The sequence below is a fragment of the Sinohyriopsis cumingii genome, chromosome 11, assembly GCF_028554795.1.
Source record: "Sinohyriopsis cumingii isolate HCF-2022 chromosome 11, ASM2855479v2, whole genome shotgun sequence".
In the NCBI taxonomy this organism is placed as follows: domain Eukaryota; kingdom Metazoa; phylum Mollusca; class Bivalvia; order Unionida; family Unionidae; genus Sinohyriopsis; species Sinohyriopsis cumingii.
This window is the reverse complement of record NC_142971.1, coordinates 56,930,463-56,955,671: the sequence shown is the minus strand read 5'-3', so window position 1 is coordinate 56,955,671 and position 25,209 is coordinate 56,930,463. Positions and strand designations below refer to the sequence as shown.

The window sequence follows — 25,209 nt, the reverse complement described above, 5'->3', positions numbered from 1 at the left end:
AAGCAAAATGCATACCGAATTCGAGCGACTGACAAATATAAAATACCCCCGTTTTCTTTACTCGCGATATGTTGGATATTCTGCGCATAGCTTTGAAAAGATGTAATGTTTATCCATCGGGCTATAGAAATTAAATACGTTACTTTGGACGGTTTCTATCAGCAGTTCAGTCCAGTAATTAGGTCAGGTTTATAGCTAGTTTGACATAATTCAACATACAAAAATGCCAATAAATGACAAGAGATGTAAAGCAAACTAAACCGATCTTGTAAAAAAGTTAGTAAAGTTAAACATTTTATGAATAGGATGTAATGTGTTTAATACAGAATGTAGAAACAGACTACACACCGGGGAATTTGTTGAATTTATGTTCTAGTGGCAAGTAGACACGTTGGGTAGCAGACAATTTTGTACGTGTGGGACAACTTCTTGCAAAACTGGAAACTTAGATTAGTTTTGTTTTAAGGTACAAATTTCCATCTTTTATATAATGTATTTATTTGTATGATTCTAAAAGATGCATAGTAAATAGAATTTTCTGGGTTACAGGTTCAAGAAGGTCATGGAGTGGGTCTTGCGTTGCCATTTAGAAATACTTTTTATGTGCATTTTGAGTCTAAATGTTTGATATTTTTGTACACTTTATGGATATCACTTTTATCAATTAGTGTACGATTGTTCTTTCCAGATACAAAATGGATTTTTGACCCAAAATAGCATGTGATCAAATGTTTACAAAAATGATGTATTGTTGCACAGAATTACCTAGCACGCAGGAGAGGCCGACGTGGTAGTACAGACAGACATAACTTCATAACAATATGCCTTATTGCAGGCATATAGAAGCATCATTCCATAAAGTATTTTGGTGATATTTTCAAAAGGTGAAACTGATATTTATTACTTATTTTCATTGGGTTGAGAACAGGTAATTGACAATTAGTTTTCTTTACATTCAAGAAGTTTATAAAACAAGACTTGAAAAAAATGGATGAAGAACATAAGAGTGGTAAAATATTTTATTTTTGCACATTTTAGATGTAATAGTTTAAAATATAATAAAATTGTAGAAGATGCTAACAATATAGATAATAAGAAAATTACTACAGCTTGAAAGAAAGGAAATACCATGAAAACTAGACACAATATGGTACAATAAATAATGATTCTGATTACAAAAAAACGTGTATATTCATACACGTTTCCCTGAAAATACAAAAGGAATGTTGAATTAATGTTCAGGATAGCAAGGATTCATTCAAACCACAAAACCTTTCAGAACTCTTATCTCTCTAACTGCATTGTAATTCTAATGCTCTTGTTGGATGAAACGTGAACACCTTTACTCCACCCATTACAATATAGTAGGGACATTACTTCAAGTAAACTTTTGGAATAAATATCTGAAGTGACAAAACTTTGTTTTACATCTCCTGAAAAGCTTTATATAATATTTACGAAGTTTCTGAAATACTGCAACCAAACATCTCTCGCTGAATATTAGCAGGGACTTACAAAAAGCACTTACAATATATAAATGTGGAATCCTTGCTAGAGAAAAACAAACCACCATCTTGCAATAAAATTAAAAAAAGGAGACACAAACATAGGCAACATGATTTTTTTTCTCAGTACTGCTTAAAACAAAACTGAATATTAATAATTTTTAATAAGCTCAAGTTATATAGCTATGTATCATACATTATTAATCAAATGTAACATGGTACACTACAATTTGAAATGGGAAGATTTCTTACATTGCAGTATTTGGGACAGTTGACATAAAAAGCATACCAACTATCAACACCCTGGAACAATATATACTACTGGGATTGTTAACTTAGAACAGCTGCCAGGTATTATCCATCTCCTTTTCATATGCAAATAAGGCTGCAGTGGTCAGCTGATCAGTAAGATTGTTGACAAGGGGAAAATAAAATTGTCTCCAGGCTAGAAACAAAACACTTTATATACCTAAGTGCCAGGCTCAAGTTTGCAGTAACTATGAGTACATATATTATTTACTGCTCCATTTTGACAATTTTTCTATAACTGGCAAGGATATTTTGTGAAATGACCTCATTTTGCAATTTTTACATTAAATATGAAAGTACAAAATTGGGTAAATTAAATAAATCTTAGAATTAAATTTCTGAATGTACAGTGAGTATATGAACTTAAATTCTTTTCGTTTATCTTGCCAACAAATATGGTTAACAAAAACCAATTCAAATTTTCCATACGATTTAAAAATTCGTGTTTTATCTCATTTTACACAAATATTGTTAAAATGAAGAGAAAAAATATACACCGATGCACTCCTGCATGCCTTGCCAAAAAAGGATCCCTTTATTTCTTATGTTCATGATATTATAGGAGCAGTGTGGTTTACAAAATATATATACCATGAAATATAGATGTAGTGTGATTTACAAAGTATTCTAAAGGAGCAGTGAGGTTTAGAAAATGTATACATACCAAGAAATATACAAGTAGTGTGGTTTACAAAATGTATACCATGAAATATACAAGTAGTGTGGTTTACAAAATGTATACCATGAAATATACAAGTATATATATTTATACCATTAATGAGCTACATTGGCTCCTTAAAAGATTTCACCTGATATTACAGTGCACTGACAACCTCATTTGCATAATGCTACAGAGATGGGAAAATATTTGGTTGGCTACGCATGAGTTACAAGTCCCCAGTATCATAGTCTCAGCAATAAATGAAATAATTTCTCTACCCTGAAATCAAACCTGAGACCCGTTTTCAAATTTCTTGCACAACTAAATCCATGTCTATAGTGACGGTGCTTGTCCTATGAAACTAGTTGTGCAGCTCATTTGGTAGGTCCTTGTAAGATTGAGTCCAGATGTTTTGAAAAGGCAACAGATGTCAAGAACTAGCATGAAGTCCATAAAGTTAAACATGTCAAGCTCTCATATATGCATAAAATAGGAGGTTAGTATCAATTGTAATTAAATTGTGGCAGGCCAAGTTTACTAGTGTACCACTATGAACAATAAAACCTGAAATAAAACATGTTTATATAGACCAAAATCTATTTTTTTAAAAAAATTTATGGGTAAGGAGTTGCATCAACTCGGGCCAAGCATTTAATTAAGGTAGGTGTAATTAGTGTCCAAAAAAGTTGGAAAAAATTAAGTTTGTTCATTTTGTTATCCATATCTCTACACAATTTATGTTTCCGAGGCAGTATGCTCATCTGGCAATCGATGAAAAATAAATATTCTAGCTTAATAATGGACACATCTTTCACACAAATTTCAATTCTTTGCTTCTAGTAACAGCAAGTTTGAAAATAGTGAGGACTGTCCATTTGTAAATTAACAAATTGCAAATGCAAGTTATGACTTGTGCCTTTTGAAAAAAGCAATGAATGACAAAGATTAATAGGAATGAGCCTCAGGTTTACGTTAAAATTGTCAGTCTGGCAACAAAAAAAAGAAACTTTTCCAAGTACAATTTCCAATCTGTATTACTATTACCACTCGGATCAAGTACAATTTCCAATCTGTATTACTATTACCACTCGGTTCAAGTACAATTTCCAATCTGTATTACTATTACCACTCGGTTCAAGTACAATTTCCAATCTGTATTACTATTACCAGTCAGTTCAAGTACAATCTTCAATCTGTATTACTATTACCACTCATATCAAGTACAATTTTCAATCTGTATTACTATTACCACTCAGTTCAAGTACAATCTTCAATCTGTATTACTATTACCACTCAGTTCAAGTACAATCTTCAATCTGTATTACTATTACCACTCATATCAAGTACAATTTTCAATCTGTATTACTATTACCACTCAGTTCAAGTACAATTTTCAATCTGTATTACTATTACCACTCAGTTCAAGTACAATTTTCAATCTGTATTACTATTACCACTCAGTTCAAGTACAATCTTCACCACTCAGTTCAAGTACAATCTTCAATCTGTATTACTATTACCACTCAGTTCAAGTACAATTTTCAATCTGTATTACTATTACCACTCAGTTCAAGTACAATTTCCAATCTGTATTACTATTACCACTCAGTTCAAGTACAATTTTCAATCTGTATTACTACTACCACTCAGTTCAAGTACAATCTTCAATCTGTATTACTATTACCACTCGGTTCAAGTACAATTTCCAATCTGTATTACTATTACCAGTCAGTTCAAGTAAAATCTTCAATCTGTATTACTATTACCACTCATATCAAGTACAATTTTCAATCTGTATTACTATTACCACTCAGTTCAAGTACAATCTTCAATCTGTATTACTATTACCACTCAGTTCAAGTACAATCTTCAATCTGTATTACTATTACCACTCATATCAAGTACAATTTTCAATCTGTATTACTATTACCACTCAGTTCAAGTACAATTTTCAATCTGTATTACTATTACCACTCAGTTCAAGTACAATCTTCACCACTCAGTTCAAGTACAATCTTCAATCTGTATTACTATTACCACTCAGTTCAAGCACAATTTTCAATCTGTATTACTATTACCATTCAGTTCAAGTACAATTTTCAATCTGTATTACTATCTGTATTGCTTCTTCTGATACTATACCTTTCAAATCATAGTACTGATTCAATGCAGCTGATGGTATTGACGAGAAGTTCAAAATGTGAACCCTTTCTATCTTATATATTAAACATAAAAATGTCTTATGAATGCATTATGCTCATGGCTTCAATGTTCCTTTTATAGTGCATTAAGGCAGACAAAATGCAATATTAAAGTTGAATACTGAGAGGAAACAGAAATGCATAGTTTTCACTTATTTTCTTTTTTCAATGATGATAAAATAAAATATAATTATATCCATGAAATGTTATGCCTTCAAAATTCACAAATGCATTGATAACTTAAAAAATAACCATCACCATTTGGTGATTGCCTGAATAATGAATAATGCAATATTTATATTGTATACAATTTCAATGCTGACAAATACTGCTGTCAATGCATTATACAGTACTTTTCTTACCATTTTATGCATAACTGCACCAATCTGCAAACAGCACATTCCCACATCTGCCAGCACACCATGCACAGGAAGGGCAGGGTGCAGACATTTCTATTGTATTCCCTTCAGTTGAACAATAGTCCTTGAATCCATCATCTCATGACAAGCAAATCCTGGTTAAATTCACAATGATGATAGTCCTCATTGTAATCCAATGAACTATCAGCAATTTACAATTCATAAAGCTGAGAGCAATACACAGTTGTATAATGCAAGCTCAAGGATAATAGAGATTGACACAAAAAAGCAGGGGCCACAGGTGGCCAAGTGGTCGCTTTTACCAATCACTGCCATCTCACCTCTGTCAGTGTCTCAAGGTTCATGTCTCAAACTCAGCCATTGTGGGTTATGTGAGAAAGCTTGCCAGTAGCTACCCTTGGGTTAGTGGTTGTTGTCAAGCTATCTTGGTCTGAAAAATTGTGTTCAACCAAAACATAAAAAATCCACATTTATCACTATCTAATACATCTTCGCAAACAAATGGTTATGATAACCCTATCTAAACCTTGGCATATCAAACAGAAATTTCTGTGCTTTGGGTCTGTGAATTTCACTAGATGTAGCAGCAAGCCACTACATCCAATACAAATATAGTTGTTCAAATCTGAAAACTGTTCCTATGTGATCGAGACAAGGGGAGCACACAATCTGAACGGACTGATAAATAAGCATTCATTCAGTGCCAGTCCATGTTTGCACAAATACCATTCACTCCAATACACCTAAATTGCCTTCCATCTGGTACATACCAGTAGTCATACTTTTGATGTTAAACTTGCATAGTATCCCTTTCAGGTCAATTGCCACCACCTTTCTGGCTGATGTGCAATGCACCATGCTATTGGTTGGCATTATATGCTAAGGGAGGCAACACATGAAATCCAGTAGATGTCACTAGGACAAAGCACATATATAGCTGCTTGATCTGCAAAGGTGTAGATACGCTTATAGGAACCTTGGCTAGTGAATATGTTTAACATGGAAAATCCAGGAATCACAGTACTAGAGAAAAATTTCACATTTATCACTGTGCAACATGGAAAACCCAGGAATCACAGTACTAGAGAAAAATTTCACATTTATCACTGTGTAACATGGAAAATGTAGGAATCACAGCAATACAGAAAAATTTCACATTTATCACTGTGTAACATGGAAAATCCAGAAATCACAGTAATATAGAAAAATTCCACATTTATCACTGTAACATGGAAAATCCAGGCATCACAGCAGTACTAGAGATAAATTCCACTTTTAATGACTGTTGTAAAAATGTTTTGGCAGGACATTAGTGACACATTTAAATACATACATAGAAAAATACATGTGTAAAGCAGGATGATGCATATTTATTAAATAAGGTGTCAAATGATGGCATAATTTGGTTTATTTTGATTTTTTTCAACAACGTAATCTCTTGTTTTGATAATGAAATTAAATTAAAAAATTTCTAATACACAAATATCACTACAGTTTCTACTCCTAATAATAAGAAAACAACCTTCTATGCACATGGAAAACCTTGTGATTAAAGATTATAAATTTGTATTATAAAACTTAAAATCAATAACTGGTAAACGTTCCAAATTAAAGTTTTAGAAAACAATTTACAATTTAATTGGCAGTAAGAAAAATGCACAAAAACACGAATTGACTGTTGGTAACAAATACAAAATAAACCAGTTTTTGACTACTGGTCATACATATACAATAATAGATCCGAAGTTAACATTTATCACTGCTTAACCTTATCCATTCGTTTTAAACATGACCTAAATTTAATACCATATTTACTCGAATAAAAGCACACCAAAATGTTATAAAGTGGACCCAGGCTCTGTTGTCCATGAAACTTAAGATAAAATCCCCAAACCAGTCATAATGTGACACACTATCTCTGTCACTGAAAAATTAAATTACAAAGGCCATGGAAGTCCCCTTTTTTTAATATCCTACTCCAAATAATGTCACAATATCCATTACTAAATCAATCTAGCCCAGATCATTGTTATTCTTATTATGTTCATACAATACATATGCAGACATGGTACTTATGAAATCCGTGGTGGTTTATTATACAATTCAAATATACGTACCTCGAAAGAACTGACACTCTAATGAGCAAAAATAATTTCCAGGAATTTGAGACCATTCCCCCCCCCCCCCTTTTAATTTCAGTGTTGAAACCAGACTTTCAAATTAGCTGCTGTGATAGACATAATGGATGCCAGATTGGAGCCATTTTCATTTATGATAAAGAAAATAGTCTCTTGGGTGATAACATTGTCAAAATAATGATCATTAATTAAATGGAGTAATGGCAAGATGATTTTCAAGACAATGGTCATGGCAGTCCTATTGGATGTATGACTGGCACCATTTTCATTTCTTTTAGGGCCACCAGGGTATCATAGGAAGTCTGCGAAAACTCGTGTTGACACAGACATACATTTGGGAGGATTAGAGGTAACAATCTTTTCAAGATAACCACTAAAGTAATCATACTTAATTTAGGATGAACAAAACAATATAAGAAGTCTTTTAGTGAAAACCCCATGCTGATATGACCATTCATTCAGGAGAGGTGGTCATAATATTTTCAAGATGACTACTGTGGCAGCCAACAAGATATCACAGGAAATCTTTTGGCTAAAATCTCATGTAAACAAGATTTTCAAGATCGCCATTTTGGTAAAGATATTGGAAGTCCGAGCAGCATAATTTTTTTTAGGTCCAACTAGATCATGGTATGAATATGTGATTCACGGCAATGCTGTAAGTAGTTTAGGACATGTAGTGATAACAAGATTGTGCTGACGATGGACAGATGATTGACAAAAGACCATCCCAAAGCTCTCTTCTGCTGTATGACTAGTACAGCTAAAAATGGTTGCAAATAGATAACATGTTTTATTGAACAGTTCCACTACAAACTGGTCACTAGAAGATATGCTATATGTAACAAATTAAATATGACATGGTCACTAAAAGGTATAATATTGTATTAAGCAATGTAGTAACTGGTCAATAAAAATTATAATATTGTATTAAGCAATGTAGTAACTGGTCAATACAAATTATAATATTGTATTAAGCAATGTAGTAACTGGTCAATAAAAATTATAATATTGTATTAAGCAATGTAGTAACTGGTCAATACAAATTATAATATTGTATTAAGCATTGTAGTAACTGGTCAATAAAAGGTATAATATTGTATTAAGCAATGTAGTAACTGGTCAATAAAAGGTATAATATTGTATTAAGCAATGTAGTAACTGGTCAATAAAAATTATAATATTGTATTAAGCAATGTAGTAACTGGTCAATACAAATTATAATATTGTATTAAGCAATGTAGTAACTGGTCATTAAAAAACAATCCTGTTGTATTAAATAATTCTAGTAGTAGCTGGTCACTAAAAGACATAATGATGATGTATTAAACATTTCAAATACTCACTACAAGATGTAACTTATTAAACAATTCAACTACAAATTGATCACATGATGACATAATGTAATTTTAAACAATTCAATTAATTAGTCGCTATAAGATATAATGTACCATTAAACAACATTGCTCATTAGCCTTTATAAATGCAAACCAAAGCAGATCTTTTGAAATAATTATGTGTCAGCAATACCTTGTAATTACTGAGCAGGCTGTAATGTATTGTGTCAATCATATGACTAGAGACCATCATATATAAATCTCTTTACAAAAAAAGCACATACATACTCTGTAAATTATGCATGTCAATACTTTTGAGTCTGTCATGGATTCTTCAGACGTACAGGAAGATTTGATACTGAATGCATTTGGACTCAAAATGTTTGACACTGAATTAAGTTTTGGATTTCCTTAAGAAGCAAGTTAAAGATTTATGGCTGCTCTAATGATCAGGCGTCCATGCACAATATACTTGATGCTTTCATAAGAAGCAAGGTAGATGTAACATATACCAATGATTTAAAAAAAAATATAGCTAAATGAAAAGAAAATCAAACGTGGTATTACTTCTAATCTACATGACAGCTGCACTATTCTTTTATATTTTCTTTATATATGTAGAATTTTGTTTTCAAAGTGATGCATACTTTTAACCGGAGTGTACACCGATTGAAAACAGCTTTTATAATCAGCGATATTCTACCTATCTGTTTGAAATGTTATCCCATATACATATATCTACAGTTCTTTTGTTTCTTTATCTGCATACATTATCAAGAAGAAACTGCATGCTTCAATGCATACTGATCAGTGAGATGGAGGTGGTTGTTGTAGGGTTTAAGGCCATTTTCAGCACATGATAGGCTATACATGGCGGCCAGTATTAATGGTGGAGGAAGAACCCAGGAAAACCCCAGAAAGAACCACCGACCCACGAGAAGCTACTGGCAAGCTTTCTCACATACCCACATTGGCCGAATCCGAGACTTGAACCCATGCAGACAGAGGTGAGATGGCAGTGATCCGTAACAGAACACTTTAGACCACTTGGGGCCCCTGATCAGTGAGGTAGCTAAGCACAGATTTTTAAAAAAACCCAGAAAAAGAAACACACTGAAACCAAGTTTGACTCCAGCTCTCTTATTATGTGTACATCAGAAAATTAACTGGCTACACACCCCCACCCATGAATATGAAAGTGTACCACTGTAGACTTCAACCGATATCATGTGTACTTAACTGCTGCAGACCCTGCCTGGTATCAGTGTACTTCACTAATGACTGTCTTTTTTGGGTTTATTTTAGAACTGAAAGTTTGGGGTTCAATTTCTGTTCCATTTAATTTCCCCACCCCCACAAAAAAAGAAGGAAAAGGGGGAGAGGAATCAAATTTCTAGAAATAGGAAGATTTAATTGCTGAATAAAGGCAGACTTGTAAATATGATGCACCAGGTTTGTTAGACTAAGTTTTCTAAAAGATATTTAGAATAAAAGCATGAATTGCACATTCTGGAATAGACCACATACATCACAAGAGATAAAACTGAAGTCAACTTTTCATTTAGTTACTGCTAAAATATTTGATGTATGTCCGTAGTAATGTTTTACAGCACCATAGCACAAAATTCAGTGTATGTGAGAGCAGAACATATTTGTTAGAATTCTTGGCTAGGTAAAAAGTGAACAGGCTATACAAACTGGCAGTAACAGTGTAGAAAAATCTATCTACTTGAGAACGACAATTTAATACTGTACATTTAAAAGTGCAAAAAAAATAGTTTTAATTTTATAATAATAAAATTGTGATGCAATAATATATACATGATAACAATGATTAGTATGTAATAGAAATGATGATAAATGGTTACTCTTCAAAATAGCTATTATATACAACATATGCTCTACAATACATTACAAACACCTTTGTTTTAAAAAGGTAAGGTAACAAAGGTGATATTGGTGTGGCAAAAAAAAAATGAGAGGCCCATGTGGGTCTAATCACACACCTGTTGACATATATCTAATAACCAAATGCAAGGGTAGTAGGATGCCTTCTGCAAAAATGTCTTCCAATGTTCTGGATGAAATACGTCAATTGTTTAAAGCTTCCTCTATTTTTTTTGTATCTTCATCAGTATTTGATAACACATCATTTCAAAGGTCTTTTATATGCAATGATGCTGTTTTCCAGAGCTAATCAAATTCCAAAGAGTGGTTTTCCAAGATAAAGCTGTTTAAATATTTGTCTACATTTTGTAACAGTGGCAATGGTGGATGACCATTACACTAATCATGGTGCTTTCTGTTAAATTATGTTAAGCAGTTTTTGAGAAAGAGTTGTTTCAAGGCTTTTCTATATTTAATAATATTTTCTATATTAAATAATGTTTTGGCATTATTGTATAAACTTGAAAAGACTCGTGCAAGACTGCCTTCTTTTAAGTTGGGTTAAATTCTGTTTTTGTGGAGGAGTTTACACTTTTAATAGTAGCCATAGCTGATGATGAATCAGCATTGTTTGTAGAAGTCTTCAGGCCAGGATAGCTTCTGTCAAATTCTAGTCTGTGACAAGAAGCTGTTGAAGTTCTGGTTGATCTTCATCATTTGAAAAGATCTGAAAGTCTATTATGCCAGTACACTTTCAGCAAATATTTGATTAAATTTTGTTGAGTGGTTTTTGAAAAGTTGTTTAAAAGGCTTTTCTATGTTTAGTAATGGAGGAAATACTGCATGACAGATTGGGATCAACTGAACAATCTAAAAAGACTACCAGAATGCCCTATAAAATTAAGTGCAAACTGGTCAGGCAGTTTTTTGTAATGTTGTAAATAACTGTGAATGGATGATAGTGCATGATGGATGATACACAAAAGACCATACCATTAACTCGCTTGGCCTTGTGGACAAGTGAGCTAAAAATAATACAGGCAACCCCCACACTCAATAATAAATAATATCCACCATACTGAGAAAGAATCAATTACTAATACATTGAAACTTGACTATCTGTACACTGCAGGAACAAAACACTGAAGTAAATTTATGGAGGTGGCCAAAGCATTTGGGACATTCATGCTTCTTTCTGATGCAAGTTGAATAATTTGGATGCCCTGAAAGGGGTTTATCAACAACTGTAGCAATACTTCTGAAATTGGGAAAATTCTGGCTGACAATATCCAGCTAGGTGAGCCTCATAAAAAGATAGTCTTAAAAAATAGAATTTGCACTTCTACACTCAGTGAAATACAGAACATTTTTAATGTTATTCCACCAACTTTTAAATGATACAAATTAAAGAAATCTTTCAGTTCACCAGCCTGAAAAAAATGTACTGCTTATATTACTGTTAGCAATGACAGGTCTTTGTGATGTCACTGAAGTTATTATTATATACAACTACTGACTTAAAGACAAATTAATATATCCACTTTACTTAAGGATATTTAATATATCCACTTTTTACATCCAAGGTTTTTCCAAGCATGTTCTGACTGGCATACAAATACTTATTTAGCATTAGATTGACTTTATTAGGATATCATGGACCAGTCTGCAAGTAATCAGATTACAGTTGGGTGTATGAATAAATTAATACAAAAACAAGAAATCCAGTCTGTATTTAAAAATCTGCTCTTGAATTCATTTTTAACAATTTTCGGGATGAACTGTATTTGTTGCAAATGAGCAAGCTTCAAAATGAATTTAAAATGTGTAAAAAGACACCGTAAATTAATCAGTTGACTGAGGCTGTCACAAGTAAAGGCTGGCAACTCGAGTTTTATAAAACGAACTTGACACAAAGTCTGGTGTCTAAGATATCAAATTAAGGTGTCTAAGATATCATAACTCTTAGTATGAACTGATGACTTTACAATCTGACTGGAATAATTTTGTATCATCTTTTGCATGGTGTTTTGGCTTGTGTCCCTTAGATGGTGTCCTTGCATGATCACTGATAGACCTAACCATTTGCAATATTTCCATGTAATAAGCACACTGCCAGCTCTTGCAGTTACAATGATTTCTACAAAAAAGAAATTGTAATGGGTAATAATCTCTTTTAAGAAGTTACTTCTACCATTTGGTTAACAAACATATTTAGATCAATCTTGTGTCAACAAATTTAGCATGTACTGTGAATGTAAATTATGTATTCCAGTACAATAAACAACATATTTTTAAATGAAAATAATCACAAAAAAGTATGAATTATATTTGAATGACAATTGTCCCAAGAGATAAATCTGAATGACCAATAGTTCCAAGAATTAAGTCTGAATGACAGCAGTCCAAAGAATTAAGTCTGAATGACAATAGTCCAAAGAATTGAGTCTGAATGACAATAGTTCCAAGAATTAAGTCTGAATGACAATAGTCCCAAGAATTGAGTCTGAATGACAATAGTCCCAAGAATTAGGTCTGAATGAAAATAGTTCCAAGAATTGAGTCTGAATGACAACAGTCCCAAGAACTGAGTCTGAATGACAATAGTCCCAGGAATTAGGTCTGAATGAAAATAGTCCAATGAATTAAGTCTGAATGACAATAGTCCCAAGAATTAAGTTTGAACCACAATAGTCCCAAGAAATAAGTTTGAAAGACAATAGTCCAAGAAAAAAGTTTGAAAGACAATAGAACCATGAATTTAGTTTGAATGACAGCAGTCCTAGAGAAAATTGACATTATTCAGAGTTGTCTGGACATTACATAAAGTATAATATCATAAATTCTTACTTCAAACCTTTTTATCAGTAGGGCGGAAAGTCATTTAGACTAATTTATTAAACACTTCCTGACGATCACTATTTACTGACTAAACCTAACAATATGACACTGGTGAACAGCACAGCATAAGCCTTACTGGCCTCAAATCCAGTGAACTTAACAATTACATTAGAAAAACTAGCAAGTAATCCAACTCGTACAAACACACACATATACCTACCTACTGAAATACATACATACAAAGGTTTTCCTCCATATACAATTTAATTCTGTACCAACTATGAATAATGTTGCATCATTTTTAATGATCTTTTCAGCTAAATTACAATAATAGTTTTGTAAACATTATTTTTCCATCCTAACATACAAAATAAATGAAAAATGAAAAATATACTTGAAATATATAATACAAAGGAAAATGTATACACTACAAAAAACATTTACAAAGTTTATTTGATAGCCTGATTATAAGTAAACATTTGCAGTCTGTTTATAACAGTCATGCAGGGTGTAGGCAATATCTTCACAATAATCTTAAGAACAGGACCTGCCAATCTCACAATAAGATGTAGGCTATATCTTCATAATAAACCGTCCCGGTGTAGGCTATATCTTCATAATAAACCGTCCCGGTGTAGGCTATATCTTCATAATAAACCATCCCGGTGTAGGCTATATCTTCATAATAAACCGTCCCAGCTCTAAACTACTGATATACTTAAATATATTTTAAATCATTGCCATCATCGCTATCATCACCAGTATTGTCTGAACTAAATGTCATCTGAAGATGAACCATGGTGTGAGTCAGCCATTTTGGATTTTGTACGTAGCCTGTATTTTTAATAAAGCATTAGTAAGACAACCTTTGATGAATGTAAGATTAAAACTATGATAGAATGTATGTTAAAGTGCCCAATGTACCAGTCAAATTTAGCTTAACCATTCATTTCCTGTCCAAGTGTCTACATGTGTAAATAGTTGCCTATGTCAAAAATGATTTCGCTTTAAGGATTAACTTTTACCATATTCAGCTAAGGCACCTATCAAAATATATTACCCACTTTCCAACAAATCCTTCAATATTGTATGTATAGATCCACAAAATCAGATCTTTATTTGCATGATGTACTTCAAAGGCTGGTGTATAATATTGTTACTTAAAGTTACAAATTAAATGAAATTAACTGAATGCAAATACCACAAAATCTCTAATGTTGAGGTCTGAGATTCTTGCAATAATTAACCATGTAAAAAGTCTTACATGCCAAACTCCCTCCAACAAGTATAAATACCAGCATGAATAAATCCCAAATGCCAACCTTACAACAGTAGGAGGAGATAATTTGAATACAGTAATTATAAGTCACGTTTCTGTTGATGTTACTTTTTCCAGCTAAACACTTCATGCAGTATAATATTATAAAGTAGTTTTTCAGAATAGTACTTATGCAGTACTTCTACAGTAAACAAAAGTCATGCTGCAGTATAATGGTTATTCAGTAGTTTTGCACTATGAAAGTTATATAGCAGTTTTGCAGAAAATTAATAGGAAATACTTTTGTGAATTAAGTATATCTTTTGCATCAATTTTATTTTTCTTGCAGAATGAATAAAACATTAGTTAAAATCAAGAATTTTTTATCTCATATTCACTTCCCCATATTTACTCTTTGTTTTGAATTATTAGCAAAACAGAAATATAAATTTTCCATGCATTCTGAATAAAGCAGGGACATTGACTTGTTTAAAAAGTTAAAAGTGTTATATTAAATTTTTGTTGTGTGCTTGACCTTTGTCCATGATTGTGAATAAAGTTTTGGTGTGCACCTGCTTTTTGTCATTTTTGTAAGTTATAAATAGGTTGTTTAGTGATATTTGATTTCATGGTCTATTTTTTATAAAGAAATTGAGACATATTGTGGACATTTTATTGTGACCAAGATTTTTATACAAGGTTGCTGTCATCAAAATAATTAACTCCTTCTTTAATTTCAGTCTCTGGAATTATTTACTGTGTTGTGTTCAGATATAATTTAAGAAGAATCATTTATTTATAAAATCTTATTAATTGGAATAGCAAAGTGCTCACTGACATTTTAGACTAAATCCCTATTTGGGATTATTGTGAATTAATTCAAAGACAGTCTGGATTATGTCACTGAGATACATCAAGACTGTTGGTACAACAGCATATTGAAATTCATTCAGAACACTGTATCCTTATGGACGTGTGACAGAACATTTACAATTATATAGGATTTAAGTCACAATACTGTAAGTTCCTCTCAAATTTTCACTTTATAACTTAGAGAAACAAATTTATTTGCTGATTTTACTAAACATATTGGTTTTACTTTTTACTGTTACTTAATCTAAGACCACAGTCATAAGCAGGAAAAAGAAATGACATCAGTGACAAAGTAGCATTAAAGATGATACTGTGGAAATTGTTGATCTGAAAAGTTGATATATTTAATTCCATCCAAAAATTATAAAATATGAAGGAAAAATAGACAACAAGTATACACTTTTCTTACAAAAACTGGAATAAACCTCTGTCTTAATATGCTTTTTTTTTTAATCTCTCTCTCAAAAATATCCTCTGACTATGATTATTAATAGTTTTAAGTAGAGTACTCCACTCAAACAATATATCAACCATCCTGCAAATATTAATGTATTTACTTAAAATGCAAAAAGGCTAATTACATGGAAAGGTAGTCTCAAAACACCCACTTTGATACAATACATTTTAAGCAGCTGATAGGGACTGTTATTAAATTAATGGTTGGATATTATAATGGAATTATATATTTACGTATCATTAAAAAATAAGTGGCATATGTTATCCAATCTACTAAGGGGAAGCAATCCAAACCTCAGTTATGACAGCATACCAAGGAAAAATACACTGTATTGCTCCAATGTCTCTCTCTCATAGGAATTTGTTATCAAAAGCATCAAACAGCAGGATTACTGATTCTGCAGATATGCCCAGTGATCAAACTTTGCTGAATTCATTTGTCCAGCACCATCTGCAATCTGCTCCAAGGTATGGCCTTCATATGACTCTGAACCTGTAATATGGCGGCACAGTCGAACACATTCTAGAGAAACATACCCTCAAATATACTTGTATTAGAAAAGGATTTCCTCAAAAGGAATCTTTCCTCTAAATCCAACACTCCCAGACTATGAGCTACTTTGTGTTGTTTGTTGATCTTGGCCATCTTTGTTCATAGCTAGCTTTCGCATCTGTCGAATCACTGCAGTTGCATTATATGCTCGCTGAAATTTAGAATTGTAAATCACAAACGTTGTTACTATTTAAAAGTCATTACTGATTTGCTGATAAGGAAGCAATCTGGAGCTCATGCTCTGAGTTTAATAAATCTCCAGGCCTTGATATCATGGCCCACATGCCAAGTTTTATGATCTCAAGGCCCTGACATCATGGCAAACATTCAGAGTTTTATGATCTCCTGGACTTGACATCATGGCCTACATGCCAAGTGTTATGATCTCCTGGCCTTGACATCATGGTGGATATGTTCATGACAATCATTTGTTATGTATATTTAATTTAATTATTTTTTTGTTAGTTTTACTCTTTTTTTATGCCATTAGATGCTAATGTAAGGTAACTTTATTTACTGGATTTGACATTTTCCAGAAATTCAGTTCAGTTCTGTTTGACCTGACTGTTATAAAAATAGAAACATTGTATCTAGTTTCTGACCTTGATTCAGGAACCATGGCATTTCTGGTAAACATCTTTTTTAAAACTTTTAAAAAAAATTCTTTCCCAGATTAAGAACCACTGATTTATGTTAAGGCCATATTGGGAGTACGTGATAATTTTCATGTAACAAACTTCCATTTCTTTTGGAAGATTGAACTCTTGACCCCCATCTGGGAATCCATTTCTGTGTCTTAAGTTAGCCTTATAACTAATGTTTTGTACAGAAGTAGTCAGTGGGTTTTAAACTTATGACATGTTAAGTTGTGTTGTTGTGACCAGTTTGGGATGAGATTTTATTTTCTTCAAATTATTTTATTTCAGTGATTATCTTCCTTGGAAATACTAGTGCTCTAAATTGATTCCTGGACAAGGACATTTATCGAAATTCATAAAGAATTCAAAAACTGGAATAATATTTTCTGTGATTCAACAAGAGACTGTTGACACTGCAGCACTTCGCTGACTATTACTGTCATTTTTGGATTTCACTGGGATTCAAACTCAGTTTCATTCAGGACTTTTTATTAATAGGACTTCTATTTTTTAATTCTTGGATTATTTTTGGATATTGATTCGTAAAACAAAAAGTTCTTTATTCACATTTTTCACTTTGTATTCTAGGGAAATAAATTATTTGTTAAATTTTACAAAGCTTGCTGTCTTCACTTTTTTCCTGTCACTTTTTGTAAGAGCCTAGACTCGTAAGACATTATTCACTAATAAAAACATGCTTAAGTATAACTAAAATCAGGAACTTCACTAATTTATTACAATTAGAGACATTTTTCACATTTAAATACAAATATAAATCATACCAGCATTACTTCCTGTTTCTTTAAAAACAATGTATATTGTTACAATCTATTACAGTCCTTCACAATAATACAAAATCATTCAAATATGTACATATGTACTTCTTATTGTATATACTCGCTTATAAGTTGAGTCCAACTGCAAACAACATTGACCTGATCTGCCTATACATAAAGCATAATGCACCAGCTGATCAGGATCAATGTTCTGTTTATTAATCCTAGCAAACTGCATAGACCAAGTTCTGCCAGAACTTTATGCAATGGCAGACCTGGGTCTGTGCAGTTTGTAGTATATATGGTAATTTCCTTATATATGGTATTTTCTATCAAATACAAACAATGAATACAAGGAAATTCATGCATCCAAATAATCTCTATGTGTACACATGTGTACCAGCAAAAGCACTGTATATTACATCTTTTTGCCAGTAAATGTAGATATATTTTAAACCTAATTAAGATTTAGAAGAAAATAAGATTCTGTATTTATTAATAAAGTGACAGTTATTTGCAGAAACAACATTGTCAAAACTGAATTTTTCGTTGTTTATTCTTTTATTCATATAATGCTGATGCTGTGATTTCACTGTGAGTTATATCAAATGTTCTGCTCATCCACTGAGCAAACCCTCTGGGTGCCAGGTTAGGAATTTTAGGTTTACTATAAAATTTGAAACTGTCTTCTCCAAATTCAATTGTATCTGTGAAACTAATTTTTTCATGCACCTACTATGCCTTTCGCTTGGTTCCTTTGTTGATACAGTTTTGCAAATGAATATGCATGCTACTGATTAACGTTAGATACAATATATACACTTAGTGTTGTTTGATTAGTCCAATGAAATAGGTTGACTTAAAACATGACTGTGACAGCTAGCTCTATTATAGGATTTTCTTGCCCTTTAACTTGTTATATTTAATCCATACTACTTGACTTGATATAAAAGACTAATTAACACAACAATATAATACAGGTTAATTTTTAATTTATTGTAACAAAGCAACTAACACTTCAGCGAGTCAGAGGTAAAAACAGAGTTTGTATTTGATTAGTTTCTCACAGAAATACTTGTGGGTATTGCTGTGATGGTCAATGGACACTTCTCAAAGAAATGCTTGTGGGTATTGCTGTGATGGTCAGTGGACACTTCTCACAGAAATGCTTGTGGGTATTGCTGTGATGGTCAGTGGACACTTCTCACAGAAATACTTGTGGGTATTGCTGTGATGGTCAATGGACACTTCTCACAGAAATACTTGTGGGTATTGCTGTGATGGTCAGTGGACACTTCTCACAGAAATACTTGTGGGTATTGCTGTGATGGTCAATGGACACTTCTCACAGAAATGCTTGTGGGTATTGCTGTGATGGTCAATGGACACTTCTCACAGAAATACTTGTGGGTATTGCTGTGATGGACAATGAACACTTCTCACTGAAATACTTGTGGGTATTGCTGTGATGGTCAATGGACACTTCTCACAGAAATGCTTTTGTGGGCATTGCTGTGATGGACAATGGACACTTCTCACAGAAATACTTGTGGGCATTGCTGTGATGGACAATGAACACTTCTCACAAAAATGCTTTTGTGGGCATTGCTGTGATGGACAATGGACACTTCTCACTGAAATACTTGTGGGTATTGCTGTGATGGACAATGAACATTTCTCACTGAAATACTTGTGGGTATTGCTGTGATGGTCAATGGACACTTCTCAAAGAAGTGCTTTTGTGGGCATTGCTGTGATGGACAATGAACACTTCTCAAAGAAATGCTTGTGGGCATTGCTGTGATGGACAATGGACACTTCTCACTGAAATACTTGTGGGTATTGCTGTGATGGACAATGAACACTTCTCACTGAAATACTTGTGGGTATTGCTGTGATGGTCAATGGACACTTCTCAAAGAAATGCTTGTGGGTATTGCTGTGATGGTCAGTGGACACTTCTCACAGAAATGCTTTTGTGGGCAATGCTGTGATGGACAATGGACACTTTTCACAGAAATGCTTTTGTGGGCAATGCTGTGATGGACAATGGACACTTTTCACAGAAATGCTTTTGTGGGCATTGCTGTGATTGACAATGGACACTTCTCATTGAAATACTTGTGGGTATTGCTGTGATGGACAATGAACACTTCTCACTGAAATACTTGTGGGTATTGCTGTGATGGTCAATGGACACTTCTCACTGAAATACTTGTGGGTATTGCTGTGATGGACAATGAACATTTCTCACAGAAATACTTGTGGGTATTGCTGTGATGGTCAATGGACACTTCTCAAAGAAATGCTTGTGGGTATTGCTGTGATGGTCAGTGGACACTTCTCACAGAAATGCTTGTGGGTATTGCTGTGATGGTCAGTGGACACTTCTCACAGAAATACTTGTGGGTATTGCTGTGATGGTCAATGGACACTTCTCACAGAAATACTTGTGGGTATTGCTGTGATGGTCAGTGGACACTTCTCACAGAAATACTTGTGGGTATTGCTGTGATGGTCAATGGACACTTCTCACAGAAATGCTTGTGGGTATTGCTGTGATGGTCAATGGACACTTCTCACAGAAATACTTGTGGGTATTGCTGTGATGGACAATGAACACTTCTCACTGAAATACTTGTGGGTATTGCTGTGATGGTCAATGGACACTTCTCACAGAAATGCTTTTGTGGGCATTGCTGTGATGGACAATGGACACTTCTCACAGAAATACTTGTGGGCATTGCTGTGATGGACAATGAACACTTCTCACAAAAATGCTTTTGTGGGCATTGCTGTGATGGACAATGGACACTTCTCACTGAAATACTTGTGGGTATTGCTGTGATGGACAATGAACATTTCTCACTGAAATACTTGTGGGTATTGCTGTGATGGTCAATGGACACTTCTCAAAGAAGTGCTTTTGTGGGCATTGCTGTGATGGACAATGAACACTTCTCAAAGAAATGCTTGTGGGCATTGCTGTGATGGACAATGGACACTTCTCACTGAAATACTTGTGGGTATTGCTGTGATGGACAATGAACACTTCTCACTGAAATACTTGTGGGTATTGCTGTGATGGTCAATGGACACTTCTCAAAGAAATGCTTGTGGGTATTGCTGTGATGGTCAGTGGACACTTCTCACAGAAATGCTTTTGTGGGCAATGCTGTGATGGACAATGGACACTTTTCACAGAAATGCTTTTGTGGGCAATGCTGTGATGGACAATGGACACTTTTCACAGAAATGCTTTTGTGGGCATTGCTGTGATGGACAATGGACACTTCTCATTGAAATACTTGTGGGTATTGCTGTGATGGACAATGAACACTTCTCACTGAAATACTTGTGGGTATTGCTGTGATGGTCAATGGACACTTCTCACTGAAATACTTGTGGGTATTGCTGTGATGGACAATGAACATTTCTCACTGAAATACTTGTGGGTATTGCTGTGATGGTCAATGGACACTTCTCAAAGAAGTGCTTTTGTGGGCATTGCTGTGATGGACAATGAACACTTCTCACAGAAATGCTTTTGTGGGCATTGCTGTGATGGACAATGGACACTTCTCAAAGAAATGCTTTTGTGGGCATTGCTGTGATGGACAATGGACACTTCTCACATTTGAATACAAAAAGCATATTGCATTTATGATGATTATAGTGAAGTCAAATTAGAAGATAAAACTATAAATAAAAGAAATTCCAGGCACAAACGGCTCTTTCCAACATTAAATTGAGTGATATATCAAGACTTAATTTACCAACTGTGATCACGATTTTATCAACATTCAACAAAAAGGGGCCTATTTTGGGGGCATTTCTGTAAGACAAAATAGGAAATGTTATACTAAATTATGTTTCTCAAAATATATTTACCAAATCACATTCATATTAAGAATTATTTGTTACATATGGAATCCAACCCTGCCATATATGTACAAAAAAGGGTCTCCCTGTCCATAAGTGTACATACAAAGGGAAACAACTCATATATTATCTCTCCTTTCCCCGCTATATGTCATTCCATACACTGAATATAGCCAGTTTAAACTTGAGCCTGTATGTTTAACCGATGTTGGGAACACCTATGAAGGTATTCCCATCTTAACCCTATTCCCCCATGTTTCTACAGATAATTCACAACTAAACTGTTAAGACATTATTAGGACTGTTTTTTAATGATGGGGATCCTGCCAAGTGTTGAAGCATTGAAAATTTCCAAGAGTTGGTGAGTCACTTGCTGCTGACCATGATGAAGTTCAGAGTCCCAGGGCCTTGCAACCTGACAAACTTGCACTTGTGCTGATTGTAATCTTTAGCTGTGCTGCTTCCAACTGAACTCCTTACACAAGCCATTCTCTGTTCTGCCATTAAATCAGGAATCTTCTAATCAAACAGACAAGAAATAGATAGTGACAGATAGATGAGGTGTCTGCAAGTGGAACATATAGAAGTGGCCATGATTCAATTGATCCTGTGCTGAACTGAAGAGGCAGAGTTGAAAAAACTCCCTCATGCGAAATGTTTTTGGAAGAAGCTTTCTTTAGCACTAGAACATTAAGTCTGTGTGTTTGAGAGGAAGACAAACTAAGTTATATGGGTTGGAAACTCCATACCCGCATGAATAAAATGCAGGGAAGGAACAATGGGTGACTTCTCCACACTGATTATCCACCCCAAACTTTGAACAGGGCAAAGAAGGTTGGGCATATCATTACGAACTTACCAAGAGTTTTTGTAGGATGCTGTCATATAGACATGCTGTCATCACAGATGAAAAGGCCATCTGGAACAGGGTGATGATGTTATCCACTATTCTGGTGTAAGTTGAGGTTGAATGGAAACTTGTACACTATTAATCCTGAGGTGAAAGCAAGGTATTTTCTTCATGTTACAAGAATAAGAATGTGGAAGTAAGCACTGTACAGGTTCATGCTTACTGTGGAAGTAAGCATTGGACAGGTTCATGCTTATTGTGGAAGTAAGCACTGGACAGGTTCATGCTTACTGTTGGGTCATATGGATGATCGGATGACTTTGCCAGCTCCAGTTCGAACGTTGGGGCTTTATGAACTTCTCAAACATGCTCAAATCTGTAATTGGATACAACTTGTCCACATTCTTGATCAAGAACAGTTTTATACAGATGTCATTTTTGAAATTATCTCCAGTGCCCATCTGTATTGTAATGCTGTTATCTCCTTCCTGAATATGATTACTTTCATAAGGTCGATCAAAATCTACTTCATGAAGGGGACCAAAGCAAGAGGAGGGAACTTGCTAAGTGAAATGTGGAACCCTTTTAAAAAAAAAAACAACCATATCAACCACTCATAGGATGGAAATAAATTGTCCAGGAACTGTGGAATAGAAGGAGCTTGGTACTAGAGAGAAGGTTGCCAGAGCACTGTAGATGAACCATCACCACTTAACTGTGGGAGGCAAAGAGGAGGAAATAACCTGCCTTCTCCCCCTCCCGCTTCAACCACTCGTTTGGCACCTGCAACTTTGTCCCTAACTGACTCTATCATTGTTCTGATGCTTGTCATCCCATCTCTGAGGCTAATCCTGAAATGACAAATCAAGAAAGGATTTTGGGCAACTCATGGTCTGCCTGTTTTCTGATTTCCACAATACTTCCATAAAGTCAGTAATGTGGTGCAGTTTGAAAAATGCAGAGCAGTGTCCCTTTTTATTTGATCCTATTTGCAGGAGCCTGTGTGGGTGTAAACCATAGTATGATTTGCAGTCCTATTAATAACTTTTGAGATGTGACCAACTGCATCCCAAGTGTGATTGTTCTTGGCTTTCTCTGCCACCTGAGAGGCCAAGTCTAAGAGACATGAAACAGATACCACATTTCTTACAAGCTTGCAACAGGCATTAAAAACTTCTTTCTTTATCAACCGTGTAATATGGAAGAGAAAACATTGATGGTAGTGAAATGTTTGTCAAGGCTGGGAAAATCCATAAGTTAGCATGTGACCAGTAGCATTGTGGAGAAAAGGTCACAAGAAGTGGACTTCCCCAAGATGAGGCTTTGTTATTAGCTGGATCACTGATCTAGTCAGATGTATGACTGATGCTTTTGGCAATCTTCAAAGATTGGGGTAAATTTCTGAAGGATAGATATACATCATCATCGTCCTCATGCCTTGACATTGTGCATGATTTGTAACCTATGGTGTGGGATATTCCATAGAATAACAAATTCAAAATAAGTTCTCTATGGCAGCCTGCAAAACTGAATTCAGTCCTTTCCATTGTAGGATATGAATTAATAGAATGATCGTCAAGTTGTCATCATCCATTTGTGCATATGTCCTGTAGTATGTCATACAATACGGCACAGATGCCACCTTATCATCAGCATGCAATGACATATATTTCCTAGGAAGGTTATAAAGGAATGTTTTGAGACTGACTGTATATTACTGCTGGTCTGGCACAGCTGCCTGGGTCTGCTGAGATGGCTTATACAGCTGGTTGTTGTTGTTGTTGTAGGGTTTAACGCCATTTTTCAGCACACGATAGGCTATACATGGCAGCCAGTATTAATGGTGGAGGAAGAACCCGGGAAAACCCCAGAAAGAACCACTGACCCATGAGAAGCTACTGGCAAGTTTTCTCACATACCCACATTAGCTGAATCCGAGACTCGAAACCCATGCAGACAGAGGTGAGATGGCAGTGATCCGTAACGGACAGTGCTTTAGACCACTCGGCCACTCGAGGCCCCTTATACAGCTGGATCAATACAGATAGTTGGCCTGGCTTGGATGGATGGACAGCTCCATTTGTGAGCCCTGCACCAGGATTACAGGTGCAGTCAGATGGCTGGCTAGTCTGAGGCACACCTTGCTGGTGTTAGATGATGCGAATTTCATACAAGCAAGATGGGATTGGTGATTATTTTCTGTGACCTTGAATCTCATGCATGTCATAAAGTTGCAGAAAATTTCAAGACACACCAGGTGTAATTATAAAGCAAGTTGTTTGCTTTAATTTTAGTGCCATTTTTTAGCACAGGATGGTGGCCAGAATATCTAGTAGAGGAAAAACCTGGAAAAATCCTGGGATCAACCACCAAACAGAGGAGGCTACTAGTAAGCTTCTCATATATCCATTCTGGCAAAGCTTGTGACTCAAACCCATGCAGACAGTATAACATGAAATAATGGTTACCGATACCAAACTATCAGAATGCACATTTTCATAGACATCCTAAACCAGCAATAGTCTTTGAGTCAAAGAAGAGTGAGATAATAACCAATTGAATCAACAAGGACAATATGGTATGATCATAAGCCAATCTCAAGAATAAGAAATTACACTAATAGGAATTGTCCTATGAACAAAACAGTGTACTGTAATACAATGCAGA

General features: G+C 34.4%; 1 protein-coding gene across 1 annotated transcript in view; it reads right to left on the bottom strand.

Annotated features, from left to right (window-relative positions):
- Nucleotides 1-1,004: 1,004 nt before the first annotated feature.
- The window catches only part of LOC149788506 (calcium/calmodulin-dependent protein kinase type 1-like), a 193,296-nt gene continuing 169,091 nt past the window's right edge, over nt 1,005-25,209 (bottom strand). Inside the window, exon 10 of the mRNA XM_089974504.1 lies at nt 1,005-16,547. Within this exon, the coding sequence (XP_089830630.1) occupies nt 16,452-16,547 (96 nt within the window). The 3' untranslated portion in view covers nt 1,005-16,451. The remainder of the gene's footprint in view (nt 16,548-25,209) is intronic.